The sequence below is a fragment of the Drosophila innubila genome, chromosome X (assembly GCF_004354385.1).
Source record: "Drosophila innubila isolate TH190305 chromosome X, UK_Dinn_1.0, whole genome shotgun sequence".
NCBI lineage: Eukaryota > Metazoa > Arthropoda > Insecta > Diptera > Drosophilidae > Drosophila > Drosophila innubila.
Window position 1 is genome coordinate 1,673,502 of NC_047626.1, and position 19,377 is coordinate 1,692,878.

Genomic DNA, 19,377 nt, shown 5'->3' on the forward strand with positions numbered 1-19,377 from the left:
TTAAATTTAAAAAAAAATTTTAATTAATAAAAAAAAATTACTATATATATTATTATTTTAATGTAAAAATTAAACCATAACTATTTTCAATATTTATTTTAATTTTATTTATATATAAAGGAATAATTTGTCAAAAAATTCTTTTTAGTTTTTAAATTAAAATTTAAAATAAAATGTATGGTTTAATTTTTATACATGTAAAAATTGTTTTACTATTTAAATTAATTTTAATAATAAAAAATTGAAAAGATTAGTTTATGTTTTCGAATTTGTCGTCCAAAAAAAGTTTCTTTTTTAAATCAATAAAAAATTTATCTTCTAATTTTCAAAAAATTATTTTTGTTTTCTAATTAAAAAAAAAGCCTTACGGTCCCTGGTTTTTTGATCCTTTCTTTCTTTTTGATCTACTTTACAACAACTGCTTTTTTAAATTCAACTTCAAATGTATTTTAATTTAAACAGTTTTAATTTTTTTTTTGTTTGTAACTTAAGATTTGCATATAATAATTATATTAGGTAATAATAAATTGTAGGGTTTTTTAGAACATGCCATCGGAACGCGCAACTGGTATGAGAATAATCAAAAATATAACAAAATTCCTCAAAACAAGACGCCAATCATTGGGCACTGCGTAGGGCAATAGAATTTGTGTGAGTCGATGCACTTCGTGTGAGGCGCACACGAAAATAAACGAAGTGATGATCATATTGAGGGTGGGGAATCCCGGCAATAACACCAACACACCATGACGATCCGCAGCCAACCAAATATGATATTGGCACACAAACAACTCCAACGAGATGCGTCCAAACCAAGCAAAGAAATTTGAATATCTAGTGCGTAATATACCCGAAATATTACGCAAAACAATATAACCAATAATGGGTATAAAAACAATATATGAATGAATTTCCTCACAATTCTGCACATTGCGGCACAAGAACGAAAAGGACGTATAGATGCCAACGCCCAAAAGAGCGAGCAGTGTAACCGATAATGAAGTGCGGCGTGAAAATAAATTGCCATGATTATTATCATCAAAAACATTATACTTTTGGGCAATATGAAAACAGGCAGCTGAAATCATGCCAAATGTGATGGTATAACGATCTAGTTTCCACTGATGCCACCACTCGTGTATATCGTCATCGGTGCTGACAAAAAGCGCCTTCCACGGACGGGTGACAAAAATCCGCTCGAAAAACACCTCGGACATAAAAAGCACGGTTATTAAACCCAAACAACCAATGCATTTGCATACTAAATACAAATAATGCAATGGATATGCATCCAAGGAGGCGCTTGTAATGCGCGGTGGCAACCCTAGCACAAAATAGACCACACACAGCCAAAATGAAAGCAAGGGTACAAAATAATAAAACTGATACGGACGATTCATGCAGAAACACAACAATACACAGAGGAAATTCACCCTGAAAAGTGACTGAAAAAAGCGCACAAACATGGAACCGTTTGAACCGGTTTGCCAAACGTGCGTAAAGTGCGTATAACCGGTTAAAAAGAAATAACCAGAAATGAGCAACTTAATGTGCATGTGTATGGGCAACACACGTTGGGCGCCAGTCATATAATAAATTAATACAACCAACAAAATCCAACCACGTAATTCATCCGTTTGATTGCGATTCAAGACTTGCGTTAAACGCGAATCTTCCGTAAAAAATAAGCCTAAAGCAAAGACATACCCGACGGGTATCCAGAAACTAAATTCCGAATAATATTTGTTCTCTTTCATAAAGAAATTGGTGCGATCGCACAGATAGAAATAGGCTAAAATCAGGCCCAATAGTGATAAAGCCAACAAAGGTGTGGCGGTTAAAAATGATGGTTTTTTTAAGGGTTGACTGTTGTGATGTGGATTGTGTTGCTGTTGTTGTTGCAGTGGCACATACAAGGTATGTCCACGTAAATGCAACAGCCAACGGCGCAAACACATGCCACAAACTAAAGCAATACAAACACCGAATAGCGCATACGCTACAATTTGTAAACTTGTATGCGGCTCAGCACTGCTACAGCACGTGCCATCGTTATAATTCATTTGATCATTGCAATACATATTCCATAGTAATTGCACCTCCAAACGCTGTCCATGCTCATTTAAAGCGTAACCAGCTATGGAATTATCCACCAAACCATTGGCTATATGCCAGGCCGATTCCCACAGACTTATATCCGTATAATGAAATACATTGCGTGCCACATTATTCAGTCGATCAATGTCATCGTTTTGCAATTTCCAACTCGTCGGCAATTTCTCCTCATCCACGCGTTCGGCGAGTTTCCACAGCACTCGGGATCTTTGGGATACCAAGCGATGTAGAGGCGCCACCAAAAGCGTCAAGTTTGCATTATATTGACGGAGTAGTTCTTCCGTAACATTGCCTCCCTGCAGATTACTATAGGTTAAGCCCAGCACATAAACCGATGACAATTTCTTTTCCATTTCCAGTTGCAATAAGCGATCCAATAATATGGGATTTACTTCATCGGCGGGTATATATTGTGCTAGCATTGTCAGTTTTTTATCCTCAAAACGGGTTATCACATTATCACGCCACGAGCCATTCTTATCATCCGTCTCGCTCTCTTTTGCTGTCTCCCTCTCCGATTGCGGTAGATGCAGTTGCTCGATAAATCGTTGATACAACAATCGAACACTTCGATCGCCGATAAAAACAAAGTTGTTCTTGTTATCGAAAAATGCAAAATAGCGTAGACAGCGTCGTGTGTCACTGTAATTAAAATAATTTTGGATTAATTAATTACATTTTATTTTAAAGACGAAATCATACCGAAAATAAAATCGAGTCCGGTTCCGAAACAACTAATTCGCTAAAAGGTTCTATTCGGATCCGGTATCCGAACCCGTACAACAAATGAATTTAAAAACAAAAATTCAAAATACTTAAGCGAGTTTTTTATAATAGTTATGACGTAAAAATTTGATAAAAACTTAAAACTTAAGACTTAAAATGTTTAATTTTCGAGAATTAGAAGGGGCAACCCCGGTTCGAATACAAGATCTAAAGGAAAATAATTTTTTTTTTCGAAATTAATGAAATTTGAATGCAAAATGAATTTAGAGGTAAATTTATGATCAAAATGACATTCCGCTTCTCAATCGGTTCAGTTTTGACAAAGTTATGACAGTTTGAAGTTGGTCTGAACTTTGACCTAGCTACTACTTTAAAAGTCAAAATTTTTGTTCGATTTACCATGATTTTTTACAAGAAAATTAAAGGTCTTAGAATCCGTTTTAAAGTGATGTTTTATACTAATTATGACGTAAGGTGTTGATTAAAAGTGAAAACTTGAGATTTAAAAATTTTAATTTTCAAAATTTCAAAGGGGGGACCCTTAGACACGAATCCAAAATCTAGAGGGAAATAATTTTTATTACAAAATTAATTAAATTTAAATGCAGAATGAATTAAGAGGCCAAATCATGATCAAAAAGACATTCCGTTTAAAAATCTATTAAATTTTGACAAAGCTATGACAGTTTGAAGTTGGTCTGAACTTTGACCTAGCCACTACTTTACAAGTCAAAATTTTTGTTCGATTTACCATGATTTTTTACAAGAAAATTAAAGGTCTTAGAATCCGTTTTAAAGTGATGTTTTATACTAATTATGACGTAAGGTGTTGATTAAAAGTGAAAACTTGAGATTTAAAAATTTTAATTTTCAAAATTTCAAAGGGGGGACCCTTAGCCACGAATTCAAAATCTAGAGGGAAATAATTTTTATTACAAAAATAATTAAATTAAGATGCAGAATGAATTAAGAGGTCAATTTATGATCAAAATGACATTCCGTTTAAAAATCGGTGGGAGTTTTAGCAAATTTTTCTCAACTTAAGTAGTGTGATAAATTGGCATAGAAACAAATAGAAAGACAGATAGGGTAATAACGACTCTGCCGATTCAGATAACATATGCTTTATGGGGTCTTTCACACCTCCATTAAAGCGTGACACATTTCGAGTCCAAAATTTGTATTACACTACAAATAGTCATAAAATTGATAACAAACATGTTTAAGCGATGACTCAGCGAGGGCGATAAGCATTAAAATTAATTAGAGAGGTCTACCCCGATTGCGATATTCGAATTCGATAACTCACGTGTAGGAGTATTTGTGCATCATGCAACCGTAGGGTTGCCACTCGTTGTCGCCCTTAAAGCGGCCCTTCGATAACAGCCATTGACAGGAGTCGCTGCCTATTTAAATATAAATAAGTAATTAATAAATAAAGATAAATTTATTATAAGAGTGTGCAAAATTCAAATTTAAATTTTTCATTTGTCAATATCGAAAAAGCTGTGCGATCCAGTGCTGCCATAAGTCGATAAGGAAAACAGTATAGACGGACTCCGAAAAAAGGACAAAAATAGGACAAATATTTTTAAAAGAGACAGAAAAACAGAACGAATCTGAGTTTTTAAGTTTTTAAGTATACATAAATTATACTTGCTTCAGTTTTTGTGTTATTGCTTTTTTTGCCGCGATGTTGTCAATTTTTGACCGTTGAAAATATTAGAATTGGAAAAGAGTCTTATAATTAATCTATGTTAAAAAAGAAAAACAAAGAGTAAGCACCCAAAACAAAGAAAATATATGATTTAAGTGTTTTTCAATACTTATAAAAAATTGTAAATAGCTAAATTGGCAACGGAGATTTGTTATAGTCGTTACTTCAACTGTTAACAACACAAACAGCCCTATTAATCACGATTCCCGAAATTTGGGCAAACTTTTTTTGATTTGTTTACATTTAAATCGAGTCAACTTTAACATGGATGCCACTCACTTATTTTTTTTTAATATTAAATAAATATTTTAAGCGAATGTTTTAAAGTATAACAGAAATTTAAAAAAATGCATTTTGAAGATGGACAAATCTGTCCGGAAAAAGGATGACATGGCAGCACTGGTGCGATCAACGACTTGCGTTTAATATCGAACAAGCCATCGATAAATCGATTACTCACCATAATTCCAATTGAGCAGACCGTGATAGACCACAAAGCCAAGGACAAGCAATAAAGCAACTTTTTTGGCATTCGTTGCATTTAATTGTTCCATAAAGAGATCCGCTTTTGTTGGCATACGATGAACGCCGCCTTCGGCGCCAGCAGCGCTGCCAATGCAAATGCCATGCAATTCACCGGCACTCCCCACTCCACCTCCTACTCCACCCACAATGCTATCGATGTTGCTGCAGTTGTTGTTGCTGCTGCTGCTGCCGTTGTTGTTGTTGTTGTTGCCGGTACGCAGCTCACGCAACTCCATGTTGTTGTTGTTGATCTGCCGTTTGTTGTTGTCAGTTCCAGTCTATCGTTTGTTGGCAGTGCAGTTGCTTTTACCTATGAGCCATTTGCATTCTTAATACTTTTTTTTTTTGGCTTGATCCACTTTTTCGTTCTACGCTGCACACGTTCTTCGTATTGCGGTTTTTGCAGCCCGTTTGCTTTACGCTACTGCTGGCTCGATAGGCGACCCTTTGGGCTATTGTTATCGCAATCAGCTGTTTGCTTGCCGCCGATAGTTGGTATCGATATGCTTGCGTGTACGACGTGACGTCACAGTTTCGCTGTTGACGGCAACTGCGCAATACCAGCTGTTTGCTTGCCGCCTTAATTTTGTAGTGATATGACGTCACAAGCATTTGGTACATTTATGCACAGCTTATATGCTTTGTTACATTGAATCACTTTAATTAAGTGATGTCCAAAAGTTGCATAAAGTATGTTTTAAAATACATTTTCGTCGCACATGTTATAGGAAAAAGTATTTTTTAGCTTACTTTGAACACCACTGCTTTGACTTAATACGGTATTTTTTATCGTAGACTACCCAGATTTGTATTATATTTAAAAAAATAAAAATTAATAATAATAGTATTAAAACGAGACGCTGGATCTTACATTTTTAATTAAATTAAATTTATTTCATTGAAAACAGTTCCAAAATGTAATCCATGTTATTGGTTCCAGACAAACAACATTTTAATGGCATTAATTTTGCATTTTTAATATGCACATTTTAATATTACTTAAAAAAAGGTACATTTAATTTCAAAAAGATACTTTTTTAATTCTAATACAAATGATGATTTTATTTTAATATCAAAAGCTTAAGGTATTGTAAAGTTAAAAAATTCTAGCATTAAAAGAAATAAACTGACAACATATTTGCTCATACATTTTTCAATGTCAATGCCAAAGTTTTCTTTTAGAAATGTGTCAACGTTGTCATTTGTTAGCTAAAATAAACTAGCAACATATTTGCATAAACATTTTTCAATTTGAAATAAGTTTTCATTTAGAAATGTGTCAAGTGTGTTATGTGTTAACGTTTCTGGTGATTAAATATTTTCTAACGTTTCTGTGCGGTGTAACCTTGTATTTGGTGAACGCTCTTTTTGCAATACTTATCGTCGCCGGCATTGTGTATCGATACTTTTATCGCTATACTTTCTGCCTTAACTTGAGATAAACGAAAGCGGCAAACATTAAAATATTCTTAAATTAATCAATTTAAAGCTGTAAAATGGAAGAATTGCAGGCTTTAAATAATTGCGAAATCTTTAATCAAATCAGAAGTGTATATAGCAACTATCATAACAAAGTCAAGAAGCTAAATAGCTTCAATTTTTATAGCGGTATGTTTTGGTATGCAAATTTGTAAACAATTTGTTTAAAATATTAATATTTTTAGGAAATGAGATGCATATAAAGCAGCTAATAAGTCTGGTGAATAATGTGCTGCTGGAGCATGATCTGGTCGAGCAGCAGGAGCAGGGAGATAAAATAAAAACAATCGCTGTTGGAGATATGGAACAATTGCGTGGAACTATGATGTATATTATATTAAATAGTGTGCATATCAAGTCGGAGGATCATAATACATTAGCACGCTGGAATCCACAATGTGTACATCTATTAAATCAATGGCCAGCACATTTAAATCAGCTGGTTACAGTGAGTTTGGCCGTGAAATGTGGCTTATTTGAAGCATTTCTGGAGTTTTTGGCCTGTGGACCACATTGGTTAACCTCCCAATACTTGGATTGTTTCAATGAGAATTTGTCGCATTTAATTTTGGATCGCTTGGAGATGTTGCCCTTGATGTGTGGCACACTTAAGGCTGTCTCTAAAGCCATTTGTTATCAACAAACTCAAGTAAATCTAATGCCAAATGCAATGCGTTTGCTGCAGCGTCATTTGCTGGACACAGAGGAGCGTCTAACTATAATAAAATCGAGTCGTGGACGTCATCGTTATCTAGGCGAAGCTATGCGACAGCTTTTAGATGTTATACTTAATGTTATAGAAGATGTAGATAAGGAAATTCCCTTGCCAGCTTACTTTTATGTCTACGAATTGCGTTTAAAGCCTTTAAAACTGGAGCAGGAGCGGGAAATGGAGCAGGCACAGCAACTAGAGCAGCAGCAGCAGCTAGAGGAACAGAAAAAGCAGCAGCAGAAGCAACAGCAGCTCTACAACCTGGCTGCCAAGCTAATGGATACCCTGCAACGTCTGTTACCGCTCATAAGCGTTAATACCTATATGGATTGGCAGGATTTGCCTTCAGGCAGCTTAATCTTTCATCTACAGGCGCATATATGCAATCAATGTCAGCAATTGTTGCAATTACTAAACAAACACAATGATTTAAACACACATAGTTTGTGCAAACAACTTGTTAACTTTGCTGAAGGCGCTCAAAGCTTTGAACAGCGTCTGGAAATGTTGACAATAGGAGAATTACTCAGTTTCCTAGATGGCGAACTGGGGGAAGTACCGGCAGATCAACTTTTAAAAGGCCTTAATCAATTGTTTAAACGTTCTATTGCCTTTGGCAGCGATGAATGCATTGAAACTATGACAAAACATGTTAAATTATTGGATTTAACTCATGCCCACCAGATACTCGATCATTTGTTGGAGTTAAAGCAGCTAAAGGAGCTGGAAATGGAGCAGGATGAGCAGCTAAAATTAACAGAAATTAAACAGGAGCAAGAGGAGGAGCAGCAACAAGACAATGAAGAAGATTATGATGAAACCTATGATGAACTTTTAAACTCCATACTCTTGCCCATCTATAAAAGCCTCGCCAATCCTGTAGAGAAACTACAATTGTTAGAAAAACGTCAGCAGCTAACAAATTTACGCTTTCAACTCGAAAACTCCACCGAAGAACGCATCTTTTTCTTTAATAATCTCAGCTATATTAAGCAGCAATTTCCTTTGCATAAATTTCTGGATCTAAGCTTTGTGGAGCCGCAATTAACTTGGCTTTCACTCGCTCAATTGGCCCTGACACATGTAAAATTTAACCAACTTTTTACAGAAATTGCTGTCAAGTGTCAGCCACATTTTAAGCCACCATTAGAATATGTAATGCAGCATTTAATGCTGGATGAACGCTTGCTCAAGCATTGTCAATCACCAACGCAGGATTTTCTACTACAACTTTACATTTTAAGCATACAACTGAATCTTAACTCGAGTTTAAATGAACTGCAATTGATACAACATAATTATCTAAGTTCAATGGCCGCTGGTTTGGCCAAATTCACTGATACCCTGGACTATGCAGCGCTGGGTAGATTATTACACACACTACTCCAGCTGGAGGTGATGGAGAAGCGTTATAATTCAAACAGCCGTCAGAAATTCAAGTTGCAGCGTCAACGTGCCCAAAAATTGCCATTGACTAAGCAAAAATCCAAATTAATGTTGGCCAAAAAATCGGCACTTGTATTTCGTAAACTTGGCTGGTGGCGTTCTTCCAACTGGACTCTCACATTCCAATTAATTCACTCCATGGATGCACTGCGTGGAGATCTGGAAACCTTTGATTTATCCCGTATTCAAGTCTTGGATCTTATCGTCAAATATCATATCAAGAATTATCCACGCTTCTTAATCAGCTCTCCAAGTAAGTATTGATCAGAAAATATCCATTAATTATCATGAAAATCACAATTAATTTGCTTGAAAATAATATTAATAATCGGAATTTTATTTTATTAGAAGCTAAAAACATGAGTCTTTATGAAGATCTCATTTAATTTGTATTTAAAAAAATTAATCGTAATGAAAATCACATTTAGTAGCATTAGTTAAATTAATGATAGTAAAAATCTCATTTTATTAAAATTTACAAAACTAATCAGAACGAAAATTACATTTAATTAGCTTGAAAATAATTTTAATAATCGGAATTTCAACTTATTAGTATTTAAAAATAATAATTTTATTAGTATTTAATGATGAAAAGCATATTTAGTAGCAGTAGCATTAAATTAATGTTTATTAAAATTTGATTTATTATTATAAAAGTATAATTTCATAAAAAATAAAATATTATCATTTGAACAGCTAATTTTAAAAAGTATTACTAATGCATAAACATTTCATTTGCTTTAAACAAAAAATTCAAAATGACAATTACATTTCACAAAGAATTAATACATATATAAAAATCAAAAGAATTAAAAAAAATTATGTATGTAAAAAAAAAAATGCTAATGACATTTCAATAACAATCACATTTCACAAGGATTTTATATATTAAAAAAAATCAAAAGAATTTAAAAATAAATAATAATAATTTCATTTTAATTGCCTTTAAAGGATATAATGATGTTGAAAATCACATTTCTCTACGCTTTGAAAAGATTTTTTAATATTTAAAATAAGCCTTTATAAAAACTTCTTTGTAAAAACCTTTATTTGCAGACCAATCTGTCGATGAATTGTTACAAACATTGAAACACAAGCAATTTTGGAAGGACGATCAATTGGCGGTGTTTTTGGAGAAACGAAAGTTTCGTCGGGCAAAGGAATATGCTTCGGTAAGGTTAATGCAGGAAGAAAAAATGGGAGAAACTCTATAATAGATTTCATTGAATTGCTATAAGAATTTTTACAAAAAATACTTTGAATACCAAAAATTCAGAAAAAAAAAAATTAAGGGAATTGGGGATTAGACTCAAAGAATTAGAATAATAATAAAAATATTATAATAATATTGATGTATTTATGTAATTGTTTCTAATATTAATGAAACTGATTCTTAATATTTTTTGGAATATGTATGTTTTTCTTATGTCATTTATATTTTATAGAAATTCTATTTCATATATTGAACGATAAAAAATGTTTGGATTTACTTTATATAATTATATTATTATATATATAAAACACTTTGTCCCGACTGACTGACTGATCATAGAGGAGCCCAAACCATACGAACTAGGAAGTTGAAATATTTACATAACATAGCTAAGGCGAATTCATTGTAAGATAAAACGGCGTTTTGCGAAATTTGAATTGAATGGGAGTTAAATTCGGTGTCAAAGTTCACAGTTTGAGAAAATTGCTTAGTATGAAAAACCCTGTTAGTTTTGGAACTCTCTCAACCAAACTCACAGATTACTATCATTATTTAATTAATATTTATTAATGTACATATATATATAAAATAGCTTGTAATGTATATTTAATAAGCCCGAAACCTTTTCTTGCAGTTACTGACGCAGTCTTCAACTCTGGAGGCCATAAAGCTGCTGAGTGACGCCATATATCATAAAATTGATTGGTCCGTAATGTATGAACTATCCCAGACTGTTGACCTGACTACCGGAAAGGAACCCACCTCCATCCCCTCGTTGAATGCCGTTAAAGCCTATGGCTTCATTTTCAAATGCTACATGGAGGCATTTAACGATGTGTTGATAAAACCAAACCATATCAGCGATTATCCTTACCTCATTGAGCATCTGGTGCAGACGCCAAAGCTACTATTGAAGGAGAATTTGTTGCTTGCCGTCAACAATTTTAAAACCCTTCTAAATACCACAGAAGAGCACGTTAGCGAGGAGCAGATTCTACAGCTTGTTAATCTTAAGCTTAGCAAGTCAGTTGATAATTAAGGACACAACATTTACATTAGTATTACAAACAGCTACATAAACATTTACATACACACATGTACACTTAAACACATACATACTGAATTAAAACAACATATGCAAAAATTGAGTAGCTTGAATTTGCCGCGCTTTAAATATCGTGCTGCCAGATGCAGCATTGCTTTCAGTTGTTTGCCACACTATTTGAGCTAGGTGGCAACGCTACATAGAGGTAACAATAATAAGTAGTATTTAAACAAATGCTTTAACAATTACATGTATAAATAATAATACATAAGTAATTACATGCGCATAAATAATAACACACATTCATACATAAAAAATTAAAAACAAGAAAGCCGTTGAAATTTGAATTTTCCGCGCTGCCAGCTGTCAGCCACAGAGTTGCTATATATGTTCTTGGCTAACGTTGCCACTACACTGTTTGCGCAGTCTGGCAGCTCCACATGCCGGCTGGTCTGGTACGCCATGGTTGACGCATGCGTCTGACGTGCATATATATATGTATGACGGCGGTGACTGATTTTTTTTTTTTGCATACGAAAATTTCGCTGTGAAAAGTACGAAGCCAAAGTGCGTGAAATAGCGTAAAGTCGCAAACAGACAAACCAGGCGTTATTATTAACTACATTCTGAACATAAGCGGCTTGAGTGCATTGCAAACAACAACAACGTTGATCGTCGTTACTTTTTTTTTGCAACAAAACGCAACAAAATTTCGAGTGTTGATTTTTTTGCGCATACATTTACCGATATTTTGGTGGCTGCACACACAACACACACACACAAACAAACACACACACAGACAGACAGACAGACCCATACAATCATATCGACGACAAGAACGAAGCAGTGAAGAAGAGAAACGAAGGAGAAGGAAGACAAAAAAAACAAGCGAAATCGAAAGCAAAAAATTTATTCGAGTCAAAAATACAAAAAGGAATTAAAAAAAAGGTGAGCAAACATGAAATGATTAATAATAATTGGAAATTACCAACTGCATTGTTAAATTTTCTTTATTATTTTTGCCTTTGCTTTTTTAGGCGAAGCGTCAACAGTGAGCAAAGGAATTAAACGGACAGACAGCAGTGACATAGTTATTAGCACAACAACAACCTAAAACAAAAAAAGAAATATTAACAATATGAACAAAACACCACAATTTGAAGTTCCGCTGACTATTCAGCCAGAGCATGAGTTGCGCTTTATTGGTAAGTGTATTGGAGTGTAATGTATAAGTGTGCGTGCATGTCTGTGTGTCAGTGTCAATTAGGAGTAGCTGCTGTCAGAAGAAGAGGAAGAAGAAGCAGCAGCTGCATTTTTGACATTCCCAATTGCCAATTTGTTTTGGTTTTCTTGGTTTTGGACTTGACATGGTCGCTGCAAAAGAGAAGGTCACTCATCAGATCATCAGAGGCTTATCAAGTTTATACGTTGGCTTAAGCTGAAACATTAACTTAAATGAACTATAAAGTTAACTTTACAATTTATTACAAAATCTGTTGATTCCCATATATACAATATTGTATATATACGTATATATAGATTTAATTCAAGCACATTTAAGTGGCAACTAAAAAGACTAGAAAAGTATTGGTTATAAGCAATTAATGATTTTAGTTAAATCTGGTTTAGTTAGCTTATAAACTTGGCAATGGTCTATGCAAACAGAAGGTCGCATCGATAACGATATCGATCATCATGGTGTGAGAATGCATATTGTAAACATTGCAGCGTTGACGTTGACGCTGCAGCGGCAGCGACTGTGGCGGCGACAGAGCAAACTGCAAAGTTCACACGCACGCACACAAACACACACACAGTGTCACTCACGCACAGGGCCGCATGTTAATTTCTTTCTCTTTCTATTCACTTTTTCTTTTTTGCTTTTTGTTTCACACAGCTTATCAATAATTTGTCGCTGTTTTCTGTTCTTTATTTTTTGACATTTTTTTTTGTTTTATTTTGTGCGGCTGTTTTGGCATGTTGCTGCCAACAGCGACAGCGACGCGTCGTCGTGTTCATTTTGGAGGCAGTTTTCTCTGCCTCTCTCCCTTTCTCGCTCACTCTCTTGAGCTTCTGCTTTTAGTTTCTAGTTTCTAGATTCATTTAAAACCTTTGTCGTCGCCGCCTTTTGGCCAACATTTTATTTTTATACTCAAGCGACTTTTTCATGGGCCATTTTTCCTTTACTTTTTGAATTTTGGCCAAATAACAACAGCAGCAACAACAACAACAATGCATATGACAGCTCGTTGAGTTTTAGTGCGTACAGTGTCCCACAACTGCTTGATTTTGCCCTCAAACTTTTTTTCGCCCCGACGCAGCATAATAACAGTTTTGACAAAAAAAAATAAATAAATAAATTTATATAAAATTTGTATATCTTACAAATGAAATCTTTAAAATTTTGTAAAAAGTACTTTTTTTTTTTTAATAATGTACACCTTGTTATAGGAGATATATATATTTTTGGTACAACAAATAAATTTTGAAGCATTTTCAAATTTTAAGATTTTTTATTATAAATATGACATTGATATAAACAAACCTAGGGCAAAAAAATTTTTTTTTAAGAATTAAACAAGAACTTAAAAATTTGAATGCAGAGTGAATAAAGACCCCAAAAATTGATTAAAATGACATTCCACTTGAAAATCGGTTCAGTTTTGATCAAGTTAGCTAGATCAAGTTGGTCAGACTGGGGAACTAGTCACTTAACAAGTTAAAATTTTTATCCAATTTGGCATGATTTTTAACAAAAAAATGAAAAGTCTCAGAATCAAGTTTAAAGTGTTGTTTTATACTAATTACGATATAAGGAGTTGATTAAAAGTGAAAACTTGAGATTTAAAATTTTGAATTTTTAAAATTTGATAGGGGGGACCATTAGCATCAAAATCGAATCTTGGTCGAAAATAATTAAATTTTCTAAATGAACAAAAAATGAATACAGAATGAATATAGAGTACAAATCATGATCAAAATGACATTCCGTTTGAAAATCTGTTCAGTTTTGATCAAGTTATGAGAGTTGGAAGTTTGTCAACCCTTTGAGCTAGCAACTTTACCACAACCGTACCGGTACAAAAGTTTCGGTAATCGGTTCTTGACAGAGAATTTTCATTCGGTTACGGTTTCAGTTCTGGTACTAAAAATGAAACGGTTAGTTTCGGTTCAAGGTTCCGGTATCATTCCCTGGACAAAACTTGTCTTACTGTAGGTAGAAACTTCAGTAGTTCTATGTAGTTTGCCAATGCGAATGAGTTGTAACCACTGTGCGTTATGAGTGATTTTTGGCACACACTCATGCATATGTTAGTATGTATGCGTGTAATATTCACCGTTAGCTTAACTGATCGCTAACGCACACACGCATGTGTGTGTGTGTGTGTGTAAATATATACATATAAATACATCTACAGTCAATCTTATTGAATGAATTTTCTTTAAAACTAAAACAAATTCAACAAAAAAGAAAAACCAAAGAATTTCTGTGTGTGTGTGTGTGTGAGTATTGTGTTTATATGTATTTGTTTTTAATTAAATTAATTTGACATCGAAAAAACCAAAACCAATCAGAAAACAATACAATATAATATCATTATTACAAATGTATTGTTTATTATTTTATTTATTATTACAAATGTATTGTTTATTATTTTATTTCAAATAGAACTATAGAATTTAAAATAAAGTACAAAAACTAAACTAAAAAAATTTCTAAGTATTACATGCAAATTTCAAATTAAAATCAAAAAACTCAGACGGTATTCAAATATTTATTTTATTAATTTTATATTTATTAGTTAGAATTTGGAAAACTAATGATGTTTATCTGAAATTTAAATCTAGTTTTATATTGAAATGCAAAATTTACAAAAGTAGATTTTTCTCAAAAAAATGTATTTTTATTGATTTCTTTTTCATTGGGGTTAACGTAAAAAGAGATATAAGTTTAAAATAATCAAAGCTAAAGGAATTTTGTGAATGATTGGGGAAAATCTGAACAACTCAAATCTAATTTGATTTTGCATTAAATTTAAAAAAATTCGAGATCAAAAATATGCATTTTTTTTTCCATACTTTCTGTCATAATTTTGTCAAATCCAAACCGATTTTTTTGCGGAATATCAATTTTTCTCACTACTTGACCTATTATAACTGAGACTGAGTTTTTAAACATTATTCTAACTGAATTCTTTGAATTGTTATATGTATATTTGCAGGTCCGTTCAATCGGCCAGTGGTGACAATTATGACACTGACAAATAATGCGGCAATGACACTGGTCTTCAAGATCAAAACAACCGCTCCAAAGCGTTATTGTGTACGTCCAAATATTGGAAAGATAGCGCCATATCGATCGACGCAGGTGGAAAGTGAGTAGAAACTAATCTAAAATCAAATATAAATATAAATTAATTAAAAATTCTTTGTTGCAGTTTGTCTTCAGCCCTTTATGTATGATCAGCAGGAAAAGAACAAGCACAAGTTTATGGTGCAGAGTGTTTTGGCTCCACAGGATGCCGATTTGACTGATTTAAACAAGTTGGTAAGTCAAACGTTGTCCTGACTGACTCACTGATCATTGCGCAGCCCAAACCATTAGACCTAGGAGGCTGAAATTTTCACACAACATAGCTGAGATAATTTTATCGTGCAATAAAATGGCGTTTTGCGAAATTCGAATTGCGATTGGTTCTAATTCAGGGTCACAGCTAATAACCTATAGAAAACTAGAAAAAAAAATGTACTATGCAGCTGAAGAAAACGAAGTGTACGTTTTATTCAAGTCTATAGTACATTTCACAATATCAATGGGAACAATCAGTCGACAACTTAATTTAGCGTACCTAGAGCCCATTTACAGGGTAAACTACTTTTATTTATTTCAAAAAAAAAAAGAAATCACTATAATTCTCTTGTTTTTTATTCGTTTTGTTGCAGTGGAAGGAATTGGAGCCGGATCAGCTGATGGACGCGAAGTTGAAGTGTGTGTTTGAAATGCCCGCCGCTGAGGCGAATGCGGACAACAACAGTGGAAGCACCGTTAATGCCGCTGGCGGTGGAGGAGGTGGGGGAAGTGGAGGCGCCACTAATCCCGTTAATCTAAGTATCGTCGATTCGCTGAAGAGCGAGCCCAAGTCCATAGAGGAACAGGTGCGTCCTAAAATCCAAAAAATATATTCTAAAAACTCATTCTTAATAAAAAAAAAAAATAAACTGAATTAGTAAGAAACTTGCAGTTTTTGAATTTAATATTCATTTTTTCAATATTCACATGAATATAAACCCTTTTATTCAGCGAATTAAATAAATTTTTACAGTATTTCCATTCAGTTTTTAGTTAAAAATCTAAAAATAATTTTCTAATACGTACTACATTTTTCATATTGTTTAGTTTGTTGTTTTTTTAAGAGATTTTCAGAAAACTCTTATCTAATCAAACAATTAACTGCATTAGTAAGAAAATCACAGTTTCCAAATTCAATAAAAATTTATTTTTAAAATGCATTTTCAACGAATTTAAAAAATAATGACAATCTATTTAAATTTTTATCTATAAATCTAGAAATTGTTTTCTTATATTCTATTTTCAACTTGTTTTTTTTTTTAAGTAGGTGCATTTAAATTTATCTATTATTATTACAATTCATTTTAAATTCATTTTTTAAATAAAAAAAAAACATTGTAAAATAATAATTCCAATTCAATTAATATTTGAGAAAGAATTATTAATTTTTTTATATTGAATTTTTGTATAATAAAATTGTAGTGTTTAATATTATATTTTATGAACCAGTTCTATAATACAATTTTCTTTATTTTCAATTAAGAAAGAGTTGAAAAAAAACTAAACATTAATATTTTATAATATGCCACAAAAATTTCTTGACATAATTTGCGTCACTTTTGTTAACATGATTTAATTAATATTTATATTAATATATGTTTTTCAGTCCTCGAATTTGTCCGATGCTGCGGAGCATGTGGAATCCCTCGCAGCTGAGCTTAAGGAGATTCGTGATGTCAACAGTGAACTGCGAAAAGAGAATCTTCACTTGAAGGTGCGTAATACACTCTCTACACTCTAAATTCTACACTCTTTTCACTATTATAGCGGTATCCTATAAGCGAAACCTACAAAACCTTTAACGTTAACCGATAGAATTCGATTTCAATCGTTAATCGTTTCTGGATTATAATCCTGGGAACATAACGATTATAAAATTTTTTTTATTACAAATATTGTTTTATTATTAAATTTAATTTAAATAATACAAATATAAAAAAATATTTAATTTTTTATGAAGATATTAAACCATAACTCTTATTACATTTTTATTTAAAAAATCAATAAAAATTTATTTTTCAACTGTTATTATAGTTATATTTGTCCTTTAAGGACATTTTATTTATGATATAAAAGATATTGAGCCACACATCATGTTTTTAATTTTTTGATGTACTCCACTTGGTTAAAAAGAATTCTTAATTCAATTTTTATTTTTAAAGTGATTTAAAGTAATAATGATAATTCTTGAGCAAAAAAAAAAAAAAATAGAACTCGTAAAATAATGATTATATCTTGAGATTTATTATTTTTTGTTCAATAACAAAAACTCAATTTGTTTATGGACTAGGAATATATATAAATGTTGTCCACCTTATAATACAGTGAAAATAACAACTTCAGTTATATTTTTGTTCAAAAAAAATAAAGCGCAAGAAATATTCATTATTTTATGAGTTTATTATTTTTTTTTTTTTTTGCTCAAAAATAATGATTATTTCTTGAGTTTTAATTTTTTGGCATAAAAGTTACCATAAGTACAATTATAAAAATCCAAAATAATGATTATGTTTTTAGTTTTTATTATAAAACGTATAATGTTTTTAAATAAAAATTAAAATTTAGCTTTAAGATTATAAATTTCGAAAAATAATATTCAAATAATCCCTAAATATAATTTTGAGATAATTGATGATGATTACAAAATAAATTAAATGTAAATTCCAAAGTGAGTTAAAATTAATTTTAATGACAAAATTTTGATAATTACGAGTTAATGTTTTTGATGATGTTTACTAATTAAATTTTGGAAATTCTATATCGCTTTGCAGGATCAAATCACACGTTATCGGAGCTCTCCGGCCACCAAGCAAATCAACGAGTCCTATACTCCAGTTTTAGCTGAAAAACAGATTCCGGTATTCTATATAGCAATCGCAATAGCTGCGGCTATATTGGGTTTATTGCTGGGCAAATTTCTGCTCTGAATGCCATAACAAATAACAACAACAACAACCTAAAAATAATAAACAACAACAGTAACAACAACAACATAAACTACAACAACAACAACGAACACAACCACAACAACAACAACAACAACAACAAAAGCAGCAGCAAAAACTAAAAACAACATTAAAAACTCTCGAAAAGTTGAAAAAAAAAATTTTTTAATTTAATTTCATTTGCTCATAAATTTTTTTTAAAATTAAAATTTAAAAATTCTTGATTCTGTTTTAGTTTTTTTAATGTTTTCAAATAAATAATAATAATAACAATATCAAATATGCAAACATGCTAATTAATTAATAAATGAGCAAATTTTGTTAATTTGTTTTCGAGCCATCAAAGCTACCAAAATTATGTAAACACACACACAATTAAACAAACACACATATATGTACACATACACATACAAACATATATTAAACAAAGAAAGGACACATGTTTAGATAATGTAATTGTTAAAGTAAAGAAAAGAAAAAAAATGAAAAAAATAACAAAAAAAAAAAAAAAATAGGCGTAAGCAAAACAATTGCAATTGCATTAAAACTAAAACAAAAAACAAAGTAAATAAGAGAAATTTACAAACACACACACACACACACACATGGGCATGTCAGCAAGTCCTCTCTCTCTCTGTTTTGTGCGCATCTCTGGAGCTGCTAAACTATCGATAATGCGTCGTATGCGATATTTGCGATAATTTAAGTGAAAGTCGACTGTAACTTGCAACGATAACTGATTAGTGCTATCGATAGCAAATCTCTCTGTTGCGCGCTCGCTCTCTCTCCGTCTCTGTCGTACTCATTGTTACTTCCAAACATCAAATAAAATGAAATGAATTTCAATTTTGATGCATTACATTGACACACACACACACACACACTTACAGAAAACATGTATTTATATGCACAGCTACACTGAGAACTATAAAGTTTATGTTTATTTGTATGTAGGCTGACTAAGGGTTTAAATATCAGCTTGGTTTTTTTTTATTTTTATTTTATTACAATTAAAATGTCAATTTTTTTTATTGCACTTGCATTTACATTTTGGATTTAATACATTTTTAATTTTTTAAATAAACACACACACACAAAAGTAA

General features: G+C 32.2%; 3 protein-coding genes across 3 annotated transcripts; 2 read left to right on the plus strand and 1 right to left on the minus strand.

The window, feature by feature from the left end:
• Positions 1-417: 417 nt before the first annotated feature.
• Positions 418-5,558, minus strand: LOC117793513 (N-acetylneuraminate 9-O-acetyltransferase). The gene is made up of 3 exons (XM_034633835.1): positions 5,019-5,558; positions 4,151-4,247; positions 418-2,757 (listed from the first exon to the last, which is right to left on the minus strand). Exons 1-3 carry the CDS (start codon positions 5,317-5,319, stop codon positions 540-542), a joined length of 2,616 nt encoding a protein of 871 aa, XP_034489726.1. The 5' UTR covers positions 5,320-5,558; the 3' UTR covers positions 418-539.
• A 924-nt stretch (positions 5,559-6,482) lies between these two features.
• LOC117793677 lies at positions 6,483-11,200 on the plus strand. Its single transcript, XM_034634061.1, has 4 exons — positions 6,483-6,691; positions 6,748-8,973; positions 9,777-9,892; positions 10,568-11,200. The coding sequence occupies exons 1-4, from the start codon at positions 6,580-6,582 to the stop codon at positions 10,970-10,972; spliced, it is 2,859 nt and encodes a 952-aa protein (XP_034489952.1). The 5' UTR covers positions 6,483-6,579; the 3' UTR covers positions 10,973-11,200.
• Positions 11,201-11,450: 250 nt separating this feature from the next.
• Positions 11,451-18,297, plus strand: LOC117792014 (vesicle-associated membrane protein/synaptobrevin-binding protein). Its single transcript, XM_034631968.1, has 7 exons — positions 11,451-11,926; positions 12,016-12,183; positions 15,202-15,354; positions 15,418-15,527; positions 15,923-16,135; positions 16,936-17,043; positions 18,101-18,297. The coding sequence occupies exons 2-7, from the start codon at positions 12,117-12,119 to the stop codon at positions 18,254-18,256; spliced, it is 807 nt and encodes a 268-aa protein (XP_034487859.1). The 5' UTR covers positions 11,451-11,926; positions 12,016-12,116; the 3' UTR covers positions 18,257-18,297.
• The last annotated feature ends 1,080 nt before the right edge of the window (positions 18,298-19,377 follow it).

Excerpts from the sequence above, each read along its gene's own strand:
- LOC117792014 (XM_034631968.1), top strand. The coding sequence starts at position 12,117 with ATGAACAAAACACCACAATTTGAAGTTCCGCTGACTATTCAGCCAGAG. Across the intron at positions 12,184-15,201 it reads GCATGAGTTGCGCTTTATTG|GTCCGTTCAATCGGCCAGTG; the intron begins GTAAGTGTATTG and ends GTATATTTGCAG. Across the intron at positions 17,044-18,100 it reads AAGAGAATCTTCACTTGAAG|GATCAAATCACACGTTATCG; the intron begins GTGCGTAATACA and ends ATCGCTTTGCAG.
- LOC117793513 (XM_034633835.1), bottom strand. The coding sequence starts at position 5,319 with ATGGAGTTGCGTGAGCTGCGTACCGGCAACAACAACAACAACAACGGC. Across the intron at positions 4,248-5,018 it reads TCTGCTCAATTGGAATTATG|GCAGCGACTCCTGTCAATGG; the intron begins GTGAGTAATCGA and ends ATATTTAAATAG. Across the intron at positions 2,758-4,150 it reads ATGCACAAATACTCCTACAC|TGACACACGACGCTGTCTAC; the intron begins GTGAGTTATCGA and ends TTTTAATTACAG.
- LOC117793677 (XM_034634061.1), top strand. The coding sequence starts at position 6,580 with ATGGAAGAATTGCAGGCTTTAAATAATTGCGAAATCTTTAATCAAATC. Across the intron at positions 6,692-6,747 it reads TAGCTTCAATTTTTATAGCG|GAAATGAGATGCATATAAAG; the intron begins GTATGTTTTGGT and ends TAATATTTTTAG. Across the intron at positions 8,974-9,776 it reads CTTCTTAATCAGCTCTCCAA|ACCAATCTGTCGATGAATTG; the intron begins GTAAGTATTGAT and ends CTTTATTTGCAG.